Source organism: Diplotaxodon limnothrissa, linkage group LG1 (genome assembly GCF_057381915.1).
Source record: "Diplotaxodon limnothrissa isolate DT_005_m linkage group LG1, D_limnothrissa_male_GT1.1, whole genome shotgun sequence".
Lineage (NCBI taxonomy): Eukaryota > Metazoa > Chordata > Actinopteri > Cichliformes > Cichlidae > Diplotaxodon > Diplotaxodon limnothrissa.
The window spans coordinates 20830660-20849708 of NC_140596.1; the positions used below are offsets into that span (position 1 = coordinate 20830660).

The following is a 19049-nucleotide window of genomic DNA, read 5'->3' on the forward strand; positions in this document are numbered from 1 at the left end:
CTGTGACCCCTTGAGGCTGGGTTTGTCACTTACTCTCAAACCCTGTAAGGTGAATTTGTCAACCTCTACACTGCAGAAAATCCACCCATTTTCTTCATCTTATCAAATCCATGGTCATGGTGGAGACTACCCCAGCTGTTATAGTGCGAGACGTGTGATACTTGGAGTGACAGGCCACCATTCACGCTCACAGTCACCTACGGCTAATTATGTAAGGAAGCTGGAGAACATGCAACTCTTGGATTTTAACCCAGGGCCTATGCTTATGCTATGCTAACCACAGCACCACCGTGCCACACAACCGAGATGGTGCAGCTCGTCCACACGGACTTAAACATTTTTGTGGGAGGAAAAGGTGTTAGAGTACCCTGAGTGGTGATTTGGAAGAGTTTACCAAAACACAAACCCGTACTGGGATATCACACTTCTTTTATATTATGGAATATATAATGTATAAAACGTTGCTCGGTCTTACTGAGTACTTTCAAATGGAGTCTGCATTCTGGTCAATCTTTAATGATCATCCTGATATCTGATCAGGGTAGTTCCAGCCTTCAAATAGAGAAAAGAGGAGAAAAAAAGAAAGTTGCTTTCCCTCCTGAGCTCAGGTTTTTGTACTTGGTGAATGAGCGATTATAAAGTACATTTGATGGTGGTTTATCAGTTTATTGATTACATGGCATTTTGTTATGAATCCCATACTAGGAAGCAGTAAATTACTTCAATTTTGGTGTAATTAATATTCAGTATGTATAACAATCCCAGCAAAATGATTTGCAGGGTAACTTGACTGCATGAGACTCTACATTATTTGTTTTCCTAGTTTCTGTGTATTCTGCTCAGATGACCTGAACACACAGCATCACTGCAGTTTAATTTAGCATCTCACAGGTAACATTTCACCATGGATTCATCAAAGAAAGGAACAACTGTATAATATAGATCACAAAAACATTGGGTTATGTTCTATGTCGTCTCTGCAATGTAAATGTTGAGGGCTAGGTTGTGAGAAGAACACATCTGTGGGGGAAAAAAAGACTTTCTCAACTTAAGAAACTAGTACAAGTTTCGAGCAGCTACAGTTAGAAAAGTAAACAAGCTTCTTAGATTTTAAAGACTCATTGGCAGCAGTTATTGAAATGTTAGCAGGAATAGAAGAAGCCACATACTGAAAATATGCCAGCATTATACGCAGAGCAGTTCTAACTACATGCCTACTGTTTTATTTTTCATACAGTGCATGAAGCAACTCCAATCTGCTGTGATCAGATATAATCAGCGAAGTGAGCAGCTTATAAAGTCTAGAGTTATTTTTATTTTGCTGTCGAGGGTAAGAAAGTAAATTGTCGTTTCAAGACAGGCCTGCAAACGCACACTCTTCCTGTTTTTTCTTTCATCACGATTTACATACAGAAGAATGACAAATTAAAGGCAAAACCAAAATAAGGCCGTTCTGTTTAAATGACCAACCAGAGTAGCCTCAGCGTGCCCTGAGATCTCCGGAGCTCTGCTGCAGGGATGAAACCTCTTCCCAAAAGTTATTCCCTCGTTTAGTATTTAAATGATGATGGAAAGCCTAACGTGAAACTTCAACAAGGAAGATCTGCTCATCAACCTGTGTTAGGCTGCTTTTTGTTCTCTGCATCACTCCCTCTAGTCCAATCATCTTCTTGTCTGCCTTCTTTGAGCCAATCAACCTCCACTTTCCATGGTTTAAAACTGTGCTGTCTGTCATTCTCCCTTTCAGACTCATTTGTGCAACCACCCCCATTTCCACCTTACAGACACCTCAGTCAGCGCTCCAACCAAGCTTCGTCTTCATCTTCGCCACCACCAGGGTCTAGACTCTTGGGGGTCCTGCCCTAAATCCTATCACCGCCGGGTGATAGGATTTAGGGTAATTATGTAATCTTGGAAGAGAACCACTCCCATCATGGTGGACATGTTTCATCCTAGGATAAAGGAGATTACACAAACAAATTCATATTGATTTCGAGCAACCCGACAATCCAAGGGGACATGAGCCATGCCAGGAAAACAGGGGCAGGCACTTCATCACCCCACTGTGATGACTGCAACAACAAAGAAATGAAGCTGCATCAAAGAACTTGCCAAGTAGGTGTTTTACAAAGTGGCTGTCTTCAAGTGCCTCTTGCCCAGAATTCCCTTACAAAGATTAAAGAATCATCAAACAACGTGCCGATGACACAACTAGCTCCTCAGGCTGTGGCTTGCTTTTTGCTTTGGACACTCGCTGTGGCGTTTTTCTTCTACGGAGGTGAATGGTTCAAATCATCCAAATACCAGCTGAGTCAAGTTTGGATAAGCCGCCAGTTTTTTTCCTTTCATGTGCCACCTGTCTGTATTTCTAAAATTTTAGTCTACATATACTGCCATCCATTTCCCATGCCCTAAATATTTACTGCTTTGACAGAAGCCGGCAAATAGAAAGTGCTCTTTGCAAAGAAAAAAGAAAAAAGCTCAGAAGTCTGTCTAGCTTTTTACAAGGCAATGTTAATAAATCGAGCCGAGCCTAAAGTATGTAGTCTATCTCTGAGTACAGCGTGTCTGCCAGGTCCTCTTCACTCGAGTCCTCTCCTTTCAGGCACATTGACCCTCTTCTGTGGAGGAAAAAAAAAGAGAATACTACAGCATCATACATACATAAAACTTTAATATTTTTGGGGTACCGGTATTTTAATCTGTTTTATGTGATTATATGTACTGCACTCACCCCAGGTCTTGACAGTGGAGATCTCCTGCACAGGGGCAATATTTCCTGGGTCCCTCATCTTGCGGGCCCCAGGACAACAACTCAGTCAGGTGGTTTGAGGCACCAAAGCAGCGCTCACGTTCAATAGGCTTGGCCGAACAGACGGGGAAGAGGAGGACTAATCACCACACAAAACAAAAACAAAGGTAAGTTCTCTGGGGGTGTGTAGGTAGTGACTGATAAACACATGCTGTACTACATACCGTTATGGAAAGCACAGCAGAGGTCTGGGCTGCAGTCAGTCTGGTATTGACAAGTGCTTCCGGCCTCTCCCTTGGTTGCATTTTGGCTGCACTGGCCCCACACACAGAGCTGTTCGCCACAGCACTCTGCATCCTTAGTGCAGGACTAAGAAAAGTAGCATTTGAGCAAACAGCCAACAATTCAGCAGGCAGCCCTTCTCCTAACACAGATGCTTTAAAAGAACATGCACCTCCACTGTAACAACACTGAGATTCCTGGGAGAATTACATTATACATGCTTCCTTTAGGCAGTATCATCAGAAAGCACAGGATACATTTTCATTGCTGTGCAGATGACACCCAGCTCTATCTGTCCATGAAGCCAGATAACACACACCAATTAGTTAAACTGCAGGAATGTCTTAAAGACATAAAGACCTGGTCGACCTCTAACATTCTGCTTCTAAATTCAGATAAAACTGAGGTGACTGTACTCGGCCCTAAAAATCTTAGAAATCCGGTTTCTAACCAGAGTCTTACTCTGGATGGCATGACCTCGGCCTCCAGCAACACTGAGGAATCTTAGAGTCATTTTTGACCAGGATATGTACTTCAATGCACATATTAAACAAATATGTAGGACTGCTTTCTGCCATTTGCACAATATCTCTAAAATTAGAAATATCCTGTCCCAGAGCGACGCTGAAAAACTAGTTCATGCATTTATGACTTCTAGGCTGAACTACTGTAAATTGTTTTTATCAGGATGTTCTAAAACTCCCTGAAAAGCCTTCGTGTGATCCAAAATGCTGCAGCAAGAGTACTGACAGGGACTAGAAAGAGAGAGCATATTTCTCTTATATTGGCTTCCCTTCATTGGCTCCCTGTTAAATCCAGAATTGAATTCAAAATCCTGCTCCTCACATACAAGGTCTTAAATAATCAGGCTCCATCTTATCCTAATGACCTTATAGTACCATATCACACCATTAGAGCACTTCACTCTCGCACTGCAGGCCTACTTGTTGTTCCTAGAGTATTTAAAAGTAGAATGGGAGGCAAAGCCTTCAGTTTTCAGGCCCCTCTTCTGTGGAACCAGCAGTTTATATTCAGGAGACAGACACTATCTATGCTCTTAAGATTAGGCTTAAAACGTTCCTTTTTGATAAAGCCTATAGTTAGGGCTGGATCAGGTACAATATAAAGTGCCTCAAGGCAACTGTTGTTGTAATTTGGCGCTGTACATATAAATTTGAATTGAATTGTATTGAGCACAAATGGCGTTAATTATTCTCCAATCCTGCTGACTTAAAGAATATATATAAATATATAAATGAGATCAGCAGGTCAGCTGATCTGTGATTGCAGTGGAAAGAGATCCTAATATCACATCTTTAAGACACTGCAAAGTCACAGTTTTCCACGTCAGCGACTTTGAGAAGACACAGATCCTGTCCTCTGTGCATTTATCCTCCCTCTACCCTTGTTTGGCAGGCTGCCATCATCTTCCACTGCTTTTTTCATACGTCAACATCAACACTAATATATCCAATTGAGACTCAGCTGAACAAGCAACACAGGTAGAACAGAGTCCTGAATAAAACCAATGAGATAAGAGGACTTTGATTTGAATCGCTTTTGTTCTCTATGTTCTCCGAGAGAGCAGATGGAAGGGAAGAGCTCATATTTAACCTGCCCCCCTTTCATGAGATGCTCACAGGACAGAGTGCTTGGAAACAGCACACTCCAATTACACTTGTGGACGCACTGCAATGCAGTCAGTGTGAAACCTCAGCAGGCTGGATGTAAGAGCGCATCGTGTTGTGCGTGTTGGAAAGCGTCAGACAGGAGAAACAGTGCGTTTTAGAGAAGAATTATGAAAACAGTGAAGACGTCCACAGAAAAGTCTCTTAGGTTGACTCACCATATCGAGCGCTTTACATGGCAGACACTTGGCATTATGTGGGTCGTGAAGGCAGTACCTTCCCTTTCCACAGTCATCGTCACTGATGCATCCCTAAATACGAGAGAGGCGAGACTACATCAGGCCAGCTCGTTTTTCTAATTACATTTAAATATTAAATATGGGTCTGACAGCTCTAGTCAGAGAAACCCTTAACTGAATACACATTCACAACACAGTACAGTTGAAGGTGTTGAAGCACAAAACATATATTAATGCGGCACCTTCTCTGGTTTTATTTATTATTTAGACTGACGCCTGACCTAGTTTTTCTGTTCTGTGTCTAACATCAAATCACCCAACAGATTTTGCCAAAATAAACGGTGAGACAGCGTGTAAATGTAGCAAGATGCTAACCACATAAATGGAGATTCTTTTACTCATACAGGAAAAACTAGGCTGATATTTTGGACTGATGCTTTTATTAGTTGCACTGTGACACCCCGAGCCACAAAACTTGAGTTATCAGAAAGCTACCCAACTGGATTTGACAGTTAATCACCATATGTCCAAAAGTGCTTGGTTACATAACCTCACTTTGTGTTTGCAGCTTTAGTCCTAAAGCACGTAATCATCACTTATTTAAAAATGACAAACCTAGTAGACCATTTGAGAATTGACATCTTTACCACTTATTTGTACACAGGAAAAGGGCCGAATGGAGACAAAAGTACGCTTTTGATTCGTTTGCTGACATAGTGCCAAGTCAGTGGCTGTGATGGTGCACCAAGACATTATGCAACCTCTTCAGTGATGATAACCGAGCAGCTGAAGGTCCTACAAAAGCTAGATTTCTTTTTGAACGTGCAGGTAAACAGGACGGGCTTACGTGATCGACTCTGTTCTCCAGGTCGTTAGAACTGTCGACTGTGGTAATGTTGTTTGTCTCCTGGGTGAAGATGGGACATACATTAAGTTTCAATCACAAGGGGAAACAAACAGTGCCTCACTTTACTTTACTGTTTCTTAGCCTACCTGGTCTTTATCAGTCACTTTATCAGAAGCATTTGCATTGTGAAGACTCGACTGAGAGTTCTCCTCATTTATCTGAAAGGATTTTGGAGAGGATCAAAGCCAGATTTCAGGAAAAAAGATGCATAACTCTGATGTTACTTTATTGCTGCATCTGATCTTCATTTCTGTCCAGAGATTGAAGTGTTTTAAAAAAAATACTTTCATCATACAACCCACTGAGATCCTACATACTACAGGCAGTTAGGTAATGCTATATGTCATGTAAAAAGCTGAGTGAGAGGTGCAACTGGCTGCTTACTTGGTGAAACGAGTCCTCGGGCTTTTGCTGTGGATCCTCTGGCAGCTGCTCCACTTCCACAAATACGCTGTCCGGCTCCGCTTGTCCCTGTGCAGAGTCATTCTCCAGGATGTGACTAATGCCCGGGTCCACTATCTCAGGGAGGATGCCATTGCAGACTGCTGTGACAGCCAAAACGAGCAGGATGGCTGGCACCATGCTGCTGCTGAGGATGCTGCTGCTGCACTCCGAGGAGGGTGTGGCAGTGATGCTGAGAAACACAAACAGCGTCACCACAGCTGATGTTTCCGTCACTGCAGGGTTTTTCCATCAAACCTCCACATTCATGACGGCCCCTTAACAGGTGAAATAACAATAGAAATAATACATAAAATGAAAAATAAGCCGACTTGATAATGTGCGCATTATTTTAATTGTGTGTTACCAACTTAACAGCGCACTTCAAACATAGTTCCGGCCAGGTTTAACCACTATTCGAAGTCAATAGGCGAGGTAAACAGTGAGTAAGCGTAGCCCAGGTAAACAGAGACGAGGTTTTTCTTCTCTGCCGTTAAAAACAAAAATAAAATGGAAAAACACACATCAAACTTGACTTTTTTTTTAAACGCAGGTGTGCTTGCAGTTTTACACAGAAGCTGGTGATGTAAGCGGAAGTATACTTTAGCTGCTAAAACAGTTACGAAAAATTGTAAACTGTCATCATTGAGCCCTGTTCTCAAAAACGGACATTCACTCTGTGAAGCTGAGAAAGTTTTCAAAACATGTTTAGCGCCATCTTCTGTCGGTAGGGAACACGACATCATGTGGTTGACTGCGGCTAACGGACTAGCATTAGTTTATGTTAGCTAACTACTGACAGTATCGAGAACAAAGAGGAAAACGAGGACACTAAAACTAAAAATCAGTTTTGTGCTGCCCCTGGCTGCAACAATGAGTTTTCCATTAAGAAACTCCACCAGGGCAGGACCTCCAGACCTCCCTCTCCCTAGCCACCTCCTCCAGCCTTTCCGGGTGAACACCAAGGTGTTCCCAGGCCAGCTGAGAGATATCATCTCTCCCGCGTGTCCTGGGTCTGCCCTGTGGGCATACCTGGAACACCTCACCCAGGAGGCATCCTAGTGAGATACCCGAACCCCCTCCACTGGCTTCTTTCAATGTGGAGCAGCAGTGGCTCTACTCACGTCACTACCCACAGTCTTCAGCACGACTGATCGGTACAGTGTCCGCATCACTGCAGGGGCAGCACCAATCCATCTGTCAATTTCCCGTGCGTAAAGTAAATAAATAAATAAATAAAATAAAAATAATCCCTGGACTGTCCTGTAGTTGCACACATTTTTTGACAAAATTCACCTACTCACCTATTGCCATCGACTTTAACATTTAACATGCTGACTGATGCTTGAAGTGTCTGAGATGCAGCTTTTACATCTGCTACATCCTGAAAGCACACTTGTAGCTGTACCCAATGACAAGAGGATGATTATTATTATTACACACTCCTAACACTAACTCTAACTGACTCTAACTAACTCTGCATTTCTGTTCTGCAGCCTTTGGTTCTTCAGCTCAAACTCTTGACATTTCTCCTGCGGTTGTTGTTTGGCTTCCATGTGTTTGTTTAGCTGATATTGCTTGTAGTCATTTTCTATTTCAGTTATCAAGTGGGCATCTTTCAGCTTTTCTTTAAGCTCTGCCACTTTCAGATGCATCTTTCTCTCCATTATTTCATATTTGTGCTCCAGCTGTTTAGGTTTTTTGTTTTCCTCCAGCTGTGCATAGTGGCTTTTTATGTTTTCCACCTCCATGTTCTCTTTCTTCAGTATTTGGTTTTCCTCCTCCAGATGTTTGTTTTTTTTCCTCAAGTTGCGTTTCTGAATCGGCAAAGGTATCAACATGAAGGAAATTCCTTCTTTTGTTGAGGAGTCCATTGAGGCAACCCCTCAACATGTAAGTACTCTCTCGCAGTTTGCAGTTTTCCCTCGGAGATCTCGTTGGGATTAGCACAGTTATTTCGTGGGTGTCTGGGGTTATTGTTTCTTTGGGACATGGCAGCAAACTAGAGATTTTCCAGTCCGGTTTTACATCCTTACATAGCACTGAATCAGCCATTTGAAAAAATTTTAATTACATATTTTTAGCTACTGATGCTGGTGACTGTCTTGTTCTTGTGCTTTTAGATTTGACAGCTGCGTTTGATACAGTGGATCGTGCCATTTTACTGTGGGCATAAGAGGCACAGCACTGGAGTGGTTCAGGCTCTACTTGGCAGAGTGAACTTTTTGTGTCAGTCTCTGTGACCATGTGTCGTCCTCCGCTCATCTCTTCTGCGGTGTCCCACAGGGCTCAGTTCTAGGGCCCCTCCTCTTTTCTTTGTGTCTGCTCCCTCTTGGTTTTATATTGAGAAAACACAGCATTGCATTTCACTTTTATGCTGATGACTGTCAGATCTATGTCCCTCTAAAGAAAAAAGGCACATATTCCGTACAGCCATTACTTCAGTGTCTTGATAACATTAAGGCTTGGTTGTCTCTTAAGTTTTTAAAAATCAATGACAAAAAGACTGAGGTGATGGTTTTTGGTAGCCCCACTGAGACCCCCAATGTGTATTTAGATTCCTTGGCCCTGTATAATAAGCCAACTGTCACAAACCTGGGGGTCAAAGTGGACTCTGAACTGAAGCTTGACGGTCAGATTAAGGCAGTGGTAAAATCTAGCTTCTTTCCGCTGAGGCAGTTGACTAAAATAAAACCAATTCTTTCATGGCAGCACTTGGAGACAGTTATAGAATAGAATAGAATTCAACTTTATTGTCATTGCACATGTCACAGGTACAGGGCAACGAAATGCAGTTTGCATCCACGCCTTTGTTAGCACTCGGCTGGATTACTGTAGTGCACTTTATATAGGGGTCAGTGCTTCATACATTACTCATCTACAGAGGGTGCAAAATACTGCAGCTTGTCTGTTATCTAACACTCGAAAGTGTAAGCACATTTCCCCTATTTTAGCTTCACTTCACTGGTTGCCCATTCCTTTTAGGATCCATTTTAAAATTCTTTTATTTGCTTTTAAAGCCCTCCATAGCCTATATCTCTCTGTGTTGCTACAGCCTTATACAATCATCAGCTCTCAGGTCAGCTGATCACCTGTTCCTGAATGTAAACAGGACTGAGCGTAAACTTAGAGGAGATCGTGCTTTTTCTGTAGCAGCTTCAAAACTGTGGAACAATCTGCCTTTAGAGATTAGACAGGCCTCTTCTCTGCCTGTTTTTAAATCAATTCTAAAAACCCATTTGTTCACCCTGGCCTTTGACACCACTTGAGATGTTGGTTTTTTTACTTGACTGCAGTGAGCTGATGATGTTGGTTTTAGTGAGATGTTGGCCTTTATTTTAGTTGTTTTTGTTGATTCTATGATGTTTTATGTTGTTTTTTATATAGGGCTGTTTTAATTTTTATGTATTATGTGTTTAACTTTTTTTTGTAACTTTTATTCTATTGTTCTTAACTTATTTACTGTACAGCACTTTGGTCCTGTGCTGGCTATTTTAAAGTACTTTATAAATAAAGTTGGATTGGATTGGAGTGTAACTAGATTCTGTCTTCTATCTTAGCGATAAGACGAGTGGAAATCCTTCTTGGACACTAGTTGAAAATGTGTAAAAATGCTTCTTCTCAGTACATCTTCGCAGGAGAAGTTTAGTTAAAGTTTGACGGACACAAAAACACTGAGGGTCAGACTGAACGCGGGTTCTTTATAAGCATTTCTTCTGATGACGTCACAGTTCGATGGCTCTTTGATCTCAGTGAGTTTGCAATGTAATTGGCTTATTCATACCACGTGACATTAATGAGTCTAATTCATCCAGTCATTGACCTAATGTGTTTAACTATTAGAGGTAAGCCACGTACTTTGCAAAAGTATTAATAAAGTTTCCCTCTGTGTCATGAATAATGAAGAATCCCAAACTCCCGCGCTACTCACCAGACACCTGCTTCAGAAGTCATCATTCCATTCAATGGGCATTATTAGCAGAAATCAGCCCCATAGATATGGGCCAGTAGTGCCTTCTACACCTGCTAGTTTGTTCAGAAGGGTGTTCAGATCATCATTCAGATGGAGGATCCTTAACAGGAGCCAGTGTGTACGGGTAAGACCATTTAAATGGACAGCATTAACAAAGTGACTATGAAAAGTCCATCCATTCGCTTCCGAATATCCTTTCCAGGGTCACGGGGGCGCTGGAGCCTATCCCAGCTGTCATGGGGTGAGAGGCAGGGTACACCCTGGACAAGTTGCCAGTCTGTCGCAGGGCTAACGCACAGAGACAGACAACCAGTCCCACTCACATTCACTCCCGCATTTACACCTATGGGCAATTTACATTGATCAATTAACCTGTCCCCACTAACTGGATGTCTTTGGACTGTGGGAGAACTTTTAAGCAGTTTGTATAAGCTAAATGCTTATGCAACCTGTTGCAAGAGCTTGGTCTGCACAGCTGGCAAAAAGTCAGACTTGTTTCCGGTGGGTGTTGGACTCTGTCAGGGACAGGGACAAATTCCTGCCCCAAGTGGAGGAGTTTAAGTATCTTGGGGTCTTGTTCACAAGTGACGGGAGAAGGCTGCAGTGATACAGCGTCTGCATCACTGCAGCCGCTGTATCAGTCTGTCGTTGTGAAGAGACAGCTGAGAGTAAAAGACAAGCTCTCAATGTACCGGTCGGTCTACATCCTTAACCTCACCTGTGGTCATGATCTGTGGATAGTGACGAAAAGAATGAGATCACGGAAATAAGCGGCGGAAATGAGCTTTCTCTGAAGGTTGATGAGTTCGGCCATCCAGGAGGTGGGTGGGGAGAGGGAGGTCTGGGCTTCTCTGCTTAGGCTGTTTCCCCGCAAACCGGCTCGGGATAAGCAGATGGATGGATGGATGTACTTGTAAGCAATAAAAAAATACTTTTACATCATTTTATAGATTATATAATTTACATTTACTTCCATCTAGAAAGTCAGCATATATTTAATTTGTGTTTGTATTTGGTGGAATCAATGTAAAAACAAAAATTAAAAATACAAATCTAATAAAATAATCATTATGTACATTAAAATGTAAAAAAATAAAATAAAGATGTGTCACACATTGGCCCTAAATCTTTCCATATGACTGGGTAGCATTACTAATTTAATTAGTATTCTTTCTTTTTTTTGCTTGACTGCATTTTGATGATTAATTATGTGCACTATTCGGCTTCTTCAGTAGGATTATAGCTTTTAGGCAAGTAAAAAGTCTAAATAAAATTTGACACTTTGCCAAGCAATTATCCAATAACAAAGGTTTTGTTTAAGACTACCAACATTTAAACACCCGCTTTGGATATTTGAATGTTGGTAGTCTTGATGTAAGAGTCACACAAGTCAGTCATGACAAACGTAAACCCCTCGATTTCCAGGGGTACGATCGTTGTGACATCAGTTTTGGCAGTAATAAATTTGTTAATACTTTTAGCTAAATTTTTTATCCATAAATGTAAGTTTACTTATAAAACACCATATTTCTGTCATTTTCTTAAGGATGTGGAATTGTACATCCAATCAGTATCAGACTCCACCAACAAAAAAGCTCTTAAAACATCATATATATGTGAATTTTTGTGTGTATCCATATAATTATTTTTTTTTACCCCTGGTTTTGTGTGTTCATGTTCTGTTCTTTTGTATACTTCATCTGTTCGTATGTTGTATACTCACTGTTTGTCCAATAAAGTTCTTTAAAAAAAAAAAAAAAAAGGCAAGCATTAAAATAAAATTTAAAAAAGACCAGTTTTGATAGACATTGCTTTCTTGGGCTCGCCACAAAACGTCCTGCAAAAATAAATGAATATATAAAAAAGGAGTCACACAATAAAATAAATAATTTAGTCTTGTCTTCATTTTTCTTTCAAAAAAGTCTCCCCTGAAATGACTAATTTTGTTTAAGAGCTATTAAAACAAATACAACAACAACAACACGCACAAAAAAATCACTCTGATCCAAGAAACTGACAAAATATGTCTTCATCTCAAAGTTTTCCACAAACAGAACTGCAAAATGGGCTTATTGTCAGGTCAAATGTGTGATATATGTGTGACAGAAATCCACACTGCACACTGATGTGGCAGTAACAAGCAACCTGTCAACCAACCCCGGTGTTCACCGGTCCAGCGTACCAGTGGAAACCCGCTCAAACAGAAGCGTGAGACGTGGTAGTTTTCTTTCTATTTCAAAAACAGGCCACAAGATGGCGCAACGCACTTTAAAAATAAACCTATATCCGTCCTTGCCGCCTATTTTAAGCCTTTTTTCAAATGGTTTGCTCACAGGTTTTGTCCACGGTGCTGTGGTTTTGTACATTTCCTGCTGACAAGCTGCAAAACATGACCCACAGTGTTGACTAAGTGGAGTTTCTGGCGCCTCGTAGTCTCGTCTTCCACCCGAATAACTTTTTTGATATTTACAGGTTTAGTTAGATGTGTTTAGTTAGTGTATTTGGATCTTCCTCAGTAATAATGACTTAATCATCTTTTTAAATAAAAGCATTTTTGATTTGAAGTATTTATTTACGTTGGTAATCCTTTAATATTCAGGGGTGGATCCAGTGTGTTGTGCGGGCAGCTCTCACCTGCTTTCTGCGCAGACAGCAGGTGGTCGGCGGAGCGGTGCCCTTCCCTGAGAAAGTGTGGATTAAACAGCAGCCACAGGCGCTGTGCCCACGTGGGATGTGTCCCACGTTAGAGCACCGCCCCTTAATCGCTGGACGCAGCTGCACAGAAACTACTGCCTGTCAGTCTGATTTAGGACGCACTTTACTTTCCACAGCAGTCCCGCAGCTCGATTAACCGAAGACTCAGGCAGAAAGGCGCACAAGGTAAGTTCTGCTCTTTCACGCTGTGTACGTTTCTGATGTCATTAGTGCCAGCTGTGGGAGGTGTGACCGTGAGACACCTGATAGAAGTTTTTGATCCTGTTAAGCAACGCGATCAAAGTTAGCAGTTATTACACCGGGAATGAATGACAGGCACGCTGTTAGCGAGAAATCCAGGATTCACTCCAGTCATTACTTTGTATGCTGTTTCGTTTGTTTACTGATTTATCCACGATCACTGTTTCTCATGTCGTTGGAGCTTTCTGAACTGGTGCCGAAAACTGAAGCGTGATCATATCGCTTCCCGGTTGAAGGCTGCCTGAGAGCAGTCAGACATCTGACAGAGGCTCGTTCCTATTCTCTGATAACAAAAAAGGTTATCTGCACTTCGCCCAGCCTACTTTAGTTTAGTTTTGTTTGTTTTTGGTGCTGTTGTGCTGCTGTAAGCCATAAATCGTGTGTAGTGTGCCAGCCTGTCAAACATGACTCCAGGGACCTTTATTTAAAACCCGGAATGAGATCTTTTCTATGCATCGAAGTTCAAAAAGGTAAAGCTGCTGGTTAGTTAACTCTTCCTCTCATAACCACCTACTCAGTGGCTTCTAGACTCTAAATACCACCTCAGGCTTTATTTATTTTGAGCTGCACACCGACATACGTTGCATTATAAAGAAAGGTGTGGTGTTGGCAGCCTTTACAGGCCGGCTACTAAAAAGAAGCTCAATGAGAGGCAGAAGCCACCTGTTAATGTTTTGCAGTGTAACTACAAGTTAATACACAGCTGGACCTAGGATCTAGCAGGTCTTCCTGATGAAGCAGGAAAAAGCCCTTCAGCCTAGACTAATTTGTTTATACTTCTTCCATGTGTTTCAACATACTGCACGAGCTCGCCGGCTGCTATGTTTCATATGGCTTGGGAGATGATTCATGAGACACAGTTTTCTGGAAGCTCTAAAGAGTCATACAAATAGCGGTAGCGCTCCTTCCCAGTGCTGTGTGAGCAATCATTTCCTGTGTAGTTTAAGAATGTGAAGTTTAGATACAGCTTAGGTTTGCCCATCGAACTGTGAGAATGAAAGATTGCTGTACAGTGCTGTACAGTGCAGCGAGGAATGCCCAAACCTCTACATTGGAGAGACCAAACAGCCACTTCACAAGCGCATGGCACAACACAGAAGAGCCACCTCCACAGGACAAGACTCAGCAGTCCATCTGCATCTTAAGGATAAAGGACACTCTTTCGAGGATGCCAATGTTCACATTTTGGACAGAGAGGACAGATGGTTTGAAAGAGGAGTGAAAGAAGCCATCTATGTCCACTGTGAGCGACCATCTTTGAACAGAGGCGGTGGTTTACGACACCAACTCTCTGCCATCTATAATCCAGTTCTGAGATCTCTCCCCAGACGCCTTAACGCCCACTCACATCCTGGGCCATCTGATCTCAGGAATTCGCATGATAAGGTGGGGCCAGGTTTCACAATGAACTCACCTGAAACTCTGGCTGATTGGGACCCACACCCAGTTTCACACCTTGGCTCAGACGATTAGAGGATCATCAGGGGGTCCTTTTGTCCCTCTGTGGGGGGTTACTCCCACTAGGTTTATATCTGGGACTCTCCACCATTTGACCTTAGAACTGAAGAAGCTTCTCGGATGAGAGGTGAAACGTCTAAAAGTAACTTAAAGAAGTCCAGACGCTTTTCTTTGCAAGCTCCTTTGACTACGATGACCTGGATGACTGAGAACCTTCACAGACAGAATGAAAGATTATTCTCCAGCATGGAAAGAGTGTTTTTTTTTTTGTTTGTTTTAATCCCTGCTGGACTTTATATTTTATAGTAAACAACCTCTTTCTGCATCAACATCGAAGTGCGACCGCAGAATTCTCCTCTCGCTCGAATTCCCCTTTCATTTACCCTTTTTTGGCTTCATGCATTATGATGTAAAATGCGTTGGAAGTAACAGTAAACTGTATATTCTTGTCTCAGTGGCTTTGACGCTCGTGCGCCAAACATGGTGAGCTATGACAGATTCATCTGTGATTCCTGGTTGTCTCCTTTTAGCACTGAAGTGTACTGTACATCTGAAAGAATACACAAACATCAAGCAGCAATAGGGGCTGTACGTCAGATTCTTGAACCATTGTAACACATGAGGAACCAGTGCGATAAACTGACTGGTGAAACGGAAGCATACAAACGTCCCCATTTGTAAACTGCCACTTTACTGTTGAAAAAATGAGTGTGACAGGGTTCAGTAGCTTACATTGCAAATTCCCATGGCAGCATTTCATTTTTAGTTTGCAATTACCAGCTTTACTGGAGTTTAACCTAACAACAGTCCCTGGAGGTTCAGTGAGTGCAGAAAGCTGCACAGCCCCCTTGACTCATGGTGCCAACTGAGGAACTACAGTTTTATGGTCCTTATGAAGGATCTAAAAGAAACGTTATTTAATAGACCAAAGTCTATCTTTAGTTTCAGGATAGTTATCAGGGTTTTAAGACCTTTGCCTGACAAAACAGGTCAATTTATATACGCACAGTGGGTGGCATGGTTGTGTGATGGTCAACACTAGTAAGCGCTAGTAATCACCTCACAGTAAGAAGAGCCTGGGTTTAAATCCACTGGCCTGAGCTGTGGCTCATGCTCGGTGATCAGAAGGCTGGTGGTTCAATCCTTGATTCCTCCGCTCCACATGCCAAAGTATTCTTGGGCAAGATGTATCTACTGGAGTGTAAGTGTGTGAATGCTAGACTGTGGGAAGAAAAATTCCCTTTAACAGGAAAAGCCAGGCTCACCGAGGGCCAGCTATCTGCGATGACAGGTTGGGCTGAGGGAAGGAAGACAGCACAAAAAACCTGCTCTGGAAGAGAGATTAATAACTAATGATTAAATAAAAAGTGGTGTGAAGCACATAGTGGGTGAAGAAGGTGAGTGAACACGAAACATTTAGTGCATTATGGGAAGCCCCTGGCAGCCTAGGCCTATTGCAGCGAACTAAGGGAGGATTCAGGGTCACCTGATCAGGGTCATGGTCAAGCTTTGATAGAGGCCGCAAGGATCTTTGGGGTGGAACAGGGTTGGTGAGCAGTTTCTAGATCTGTGCAACAGGGGCTTATCTTGCAGGTGGTGTGCAGGCATCCAGGTGAAAAATATGAAGTCAGGTTGAGTTGAAGGGAAATTTGCCCCCTGCTCCCTTAACGAGTTGCCACAGTGGATGGCTTTCCTCCATTCCTTTTTTAAAAAATCGTTTCGTTCCTTTTTTAGTATTAATGATTGGTGAAACTGTGGGACTTTTGAGTCATATTAATGATTGTGAAGGTCGTGATTGTGCTAATACATTTCACAGTTCATGGTGTTTCGACCCAGTTCTGCCTCTGAAACAGTGTTTGTTGCTTGGTTAGGATTAGGTTAGATGGTTACAGTCATCAAGACATCTACTTGTGAGCTTGTCGAGTATTAAAATCACTGAATGTCTTTGTGAACTGAATTGTTAAAAATATGTGAGGTACAGTAAAAACAATGAGTTTCACACAGCCTGAAACACTACAAGTGGAAGCTTGTAGTCATTATTGCCAGGGAGGTGTTGTAAACTTTCTCCTTCCTCTCTGCAATATGTTTCCTTCCTTGTTCCACAGCATAAAAAACAGGCACATGTGTCCAGGCATCAGCTACACTAAAAGAGACAGGAGCTCTGGGAGATAGGTGCGGCCCGTCGTTCCGTGTGGTCTGCTGCTTAATCATCTGCGCCATGGTTAAAGTTCCCATTTGACTCGTAGGAGTCATCTCTGCCACTTCAGGTCAGCTTAAAATAGGACAGCAAACAAACACATTTCTGCTTCCCCATTTCTACATTGCAACATTGGCACATATCGCATATAAACACAGTTAAGCTGGAGCCACTGAAGGACCGACACAGCTGTAGTAATTTTACTGCGGTGCGGTGCATCACCTGAAGCGTTAGCCTGATGGTACCAAACTCTGACTCTTATTGGGTTGAACTTTGTGCAATTTTGTGGGTTTTTCTGGCGCTAATCTAGTTTACAGAGTCTCTTGTTTACATGTTTTTGCTTGTGACGATGTCCTTTCGTATCATGTGCTGTTTTCTTTTGCAACATGACACTTGTCTATTCCAAGACTAGCTTTCATGATTGCTGGCGTACAGAAGCTGCTGTTCCTGCCAGGCAGTGATACACGGCTGTACAAACCTTTAATGTGCCTCTCTGTGGTGTGAGTGGTCCAAGTTCACTGATATGTAATGTTAGGTTGTCGTGAGTCCATTTATTGGTTTATTAAGGAGACTGTAGGGACTTCTAATAACGTGTAGGTAGATGTAATAATTGCTCCTGTAAATTGTTGGTGTCAGTGCGACTCTTGATAAATTATTTTCTGATAGAGCCATGTGGAGAACACGCCTTGCAGGTCAAATGGGCCTCCAAAAAGCAGCCCCGAAGCTTCACAAGTCTGCTCCCGTTTGAGTGAATTTAGACCTTTCCCCCTCTGAAGTTGACTGATGTATACTGTGATCTGTCAGTCTTTCTACCTATCTCATGACAAATCTTCCTTTGTTTTTGCAATGCTGCCTGAACACGCAGCCAGATTTCTGAGAGCTGAGATAATACTGTGGAGCTTTGGGGCCTGGTGGAGGGCAGAGCCCACAGGCTGAAGTCCACATGAGTGCAATGTTTTCAGAGGCAAGCTGCCTGCTTATCAGGTCTACAGAGGGTTCCTTCCTGGTTTTCTTCAATCCAGTCTGTAATTACTGTTGCTGGCTGACGGCACTACAGTATGTGCATTTCCCAGCACTCCCAATGTTTTCCTTGTGTTGTCAGCTTCCTATTGTATCCTGATAGCCAGAAGCTCCGTGCTCTGCAGAAACAAATGAAGACAGTGCATTGACACTTGATCCAGTTTCTTACATTGTATTTATTGCCTTTAGGTTTAAAGCACAACCGTTTTCACATGGTGTTGTTCAATCACTGATTGTCTTACACTCAGTGAGTTAAGAGTATCTCTTAGAGATAAAAATGTTGATATTCTGTACTTATTTGCTGTCAGACTTCCGTGGAATCTGCCACTGAATTGATCTTTTTAACAAGCTTTGCCTGTGTAGCTAATACCCAGATATAGCTCGCTCTTTGACCTCCAAACAGTCTGCACTAGAGTCGGAACGATGTATCAGTTCACTGTTATTATTGGCTGATGTTTGCCTTTTGGAGATCCTGTCTTTCTCTCAACCATCAAGTTATCTAATGTATCTTAATAGGTTACTGTTCCCGTTAATAATTTTACATGTAAAAAGAAAAAAGGCTTATGAGCTAATGAGCTAATACTGTTGCACATGTTCAGAGGATATCCGTCCACTTATGACCACTAATCACAGATTGTGATAGGCTAAATGTTACTCACTGCACGCTCGCTGGGCAGGGATAGCTCAGTAGGTAGAGTGGCGGCCCCATGATCGGAAGGTCGGGGGTTCGATTCCCCTGAACAGCTACCCTGAGGTACCCCTGAGCAAGGTACCGTCCCCACACACTGCTCCCCGGGCGCCCAATGGCTGCCCACTGCTTCACTGAGTGAATGGGTTAAATGCAGAGAGGGATTTTCCCCACGGGGACCAATAAAGTACACTTTCTTCTTCTTCTTCTTAAAGTGGAAGTTGGAATATTTGACTGTGAATCAAACCTCCTTGATGACTTTTTTGGTGGGAGCACTGATGTCATTTTCTGGTCATGACGTAGAGCTAGATCTACCAGAAGCTTGGTAGTTCAGTCCATGGTTCTGGGTCTATGTTTGCTTTTATAGAGTCTAAAAGTGCGATATGAACACCAAAAATGTCATAAAATAAAATTCAAATAAAATTTGAATTTGAATTTGAAATGGTTTAAAATTGTTTTCTTATCAATTTTTGACATAGTCCATTAAATAGTTTTCGAATTTAACATCA

General features: G+C 42.2%; 2 protein-coding genes across 9 annotated transcripts in view; one reads left to right on the forward strand and one right to left on the reverse strand.

Moving 5' to 3' along the window:
* Window positions 1-2139: 2139 nt before the first annotated feature.
* dkk3a (dickkopf WNT signaling pathway inhibitor 3a) lies at window positions 2140-12892 on the reverse strand. The gene is made up of 8 exons (XM_085354852.1): window positions 12857-12892; window positions 6193-6442; window positions 5895-5966; window positions 5749-5808; window positions 4881-4973; window positions 2977-3121; window positions 2735-2891; window positions 2140-2621 (listed from the first exon to the last, which is right to left on the reverse strand). The coding sequence occupies exons 2-8, from the start codon at window positions 6388-6390 to the stop codon at window positions 2534-2536; spliced, it is 813 nt and encodes a 270-aa protein (XP_085210978.1). The 5' UTR covers window positions 6391-6442; window positions 12857-12892; the 3' UTR covers window positions 2140-2533.
* A 106-nt stretch (window positions 12893-12998) lies between these two features.
* Window positions 12999-19049, forward strand: part of mical2a (microtubule associated monooxygenase, calponin and LIM domain containing 2a) — an 82898-nt gene continuing 76847 nt past the window's right edge. For all 8 annotated transcript variants that reach the window (XM_085378356.1, XM_085378203.1, XM_085378128.1 and 5 more), the window contains exon 1: window positions 12999-13102. The gene's annotated coding sequence lies outside the window, so the exon portion shown is untranslated. The remainder of the gene's footprint in view (window positions 13103-19049) is intronic.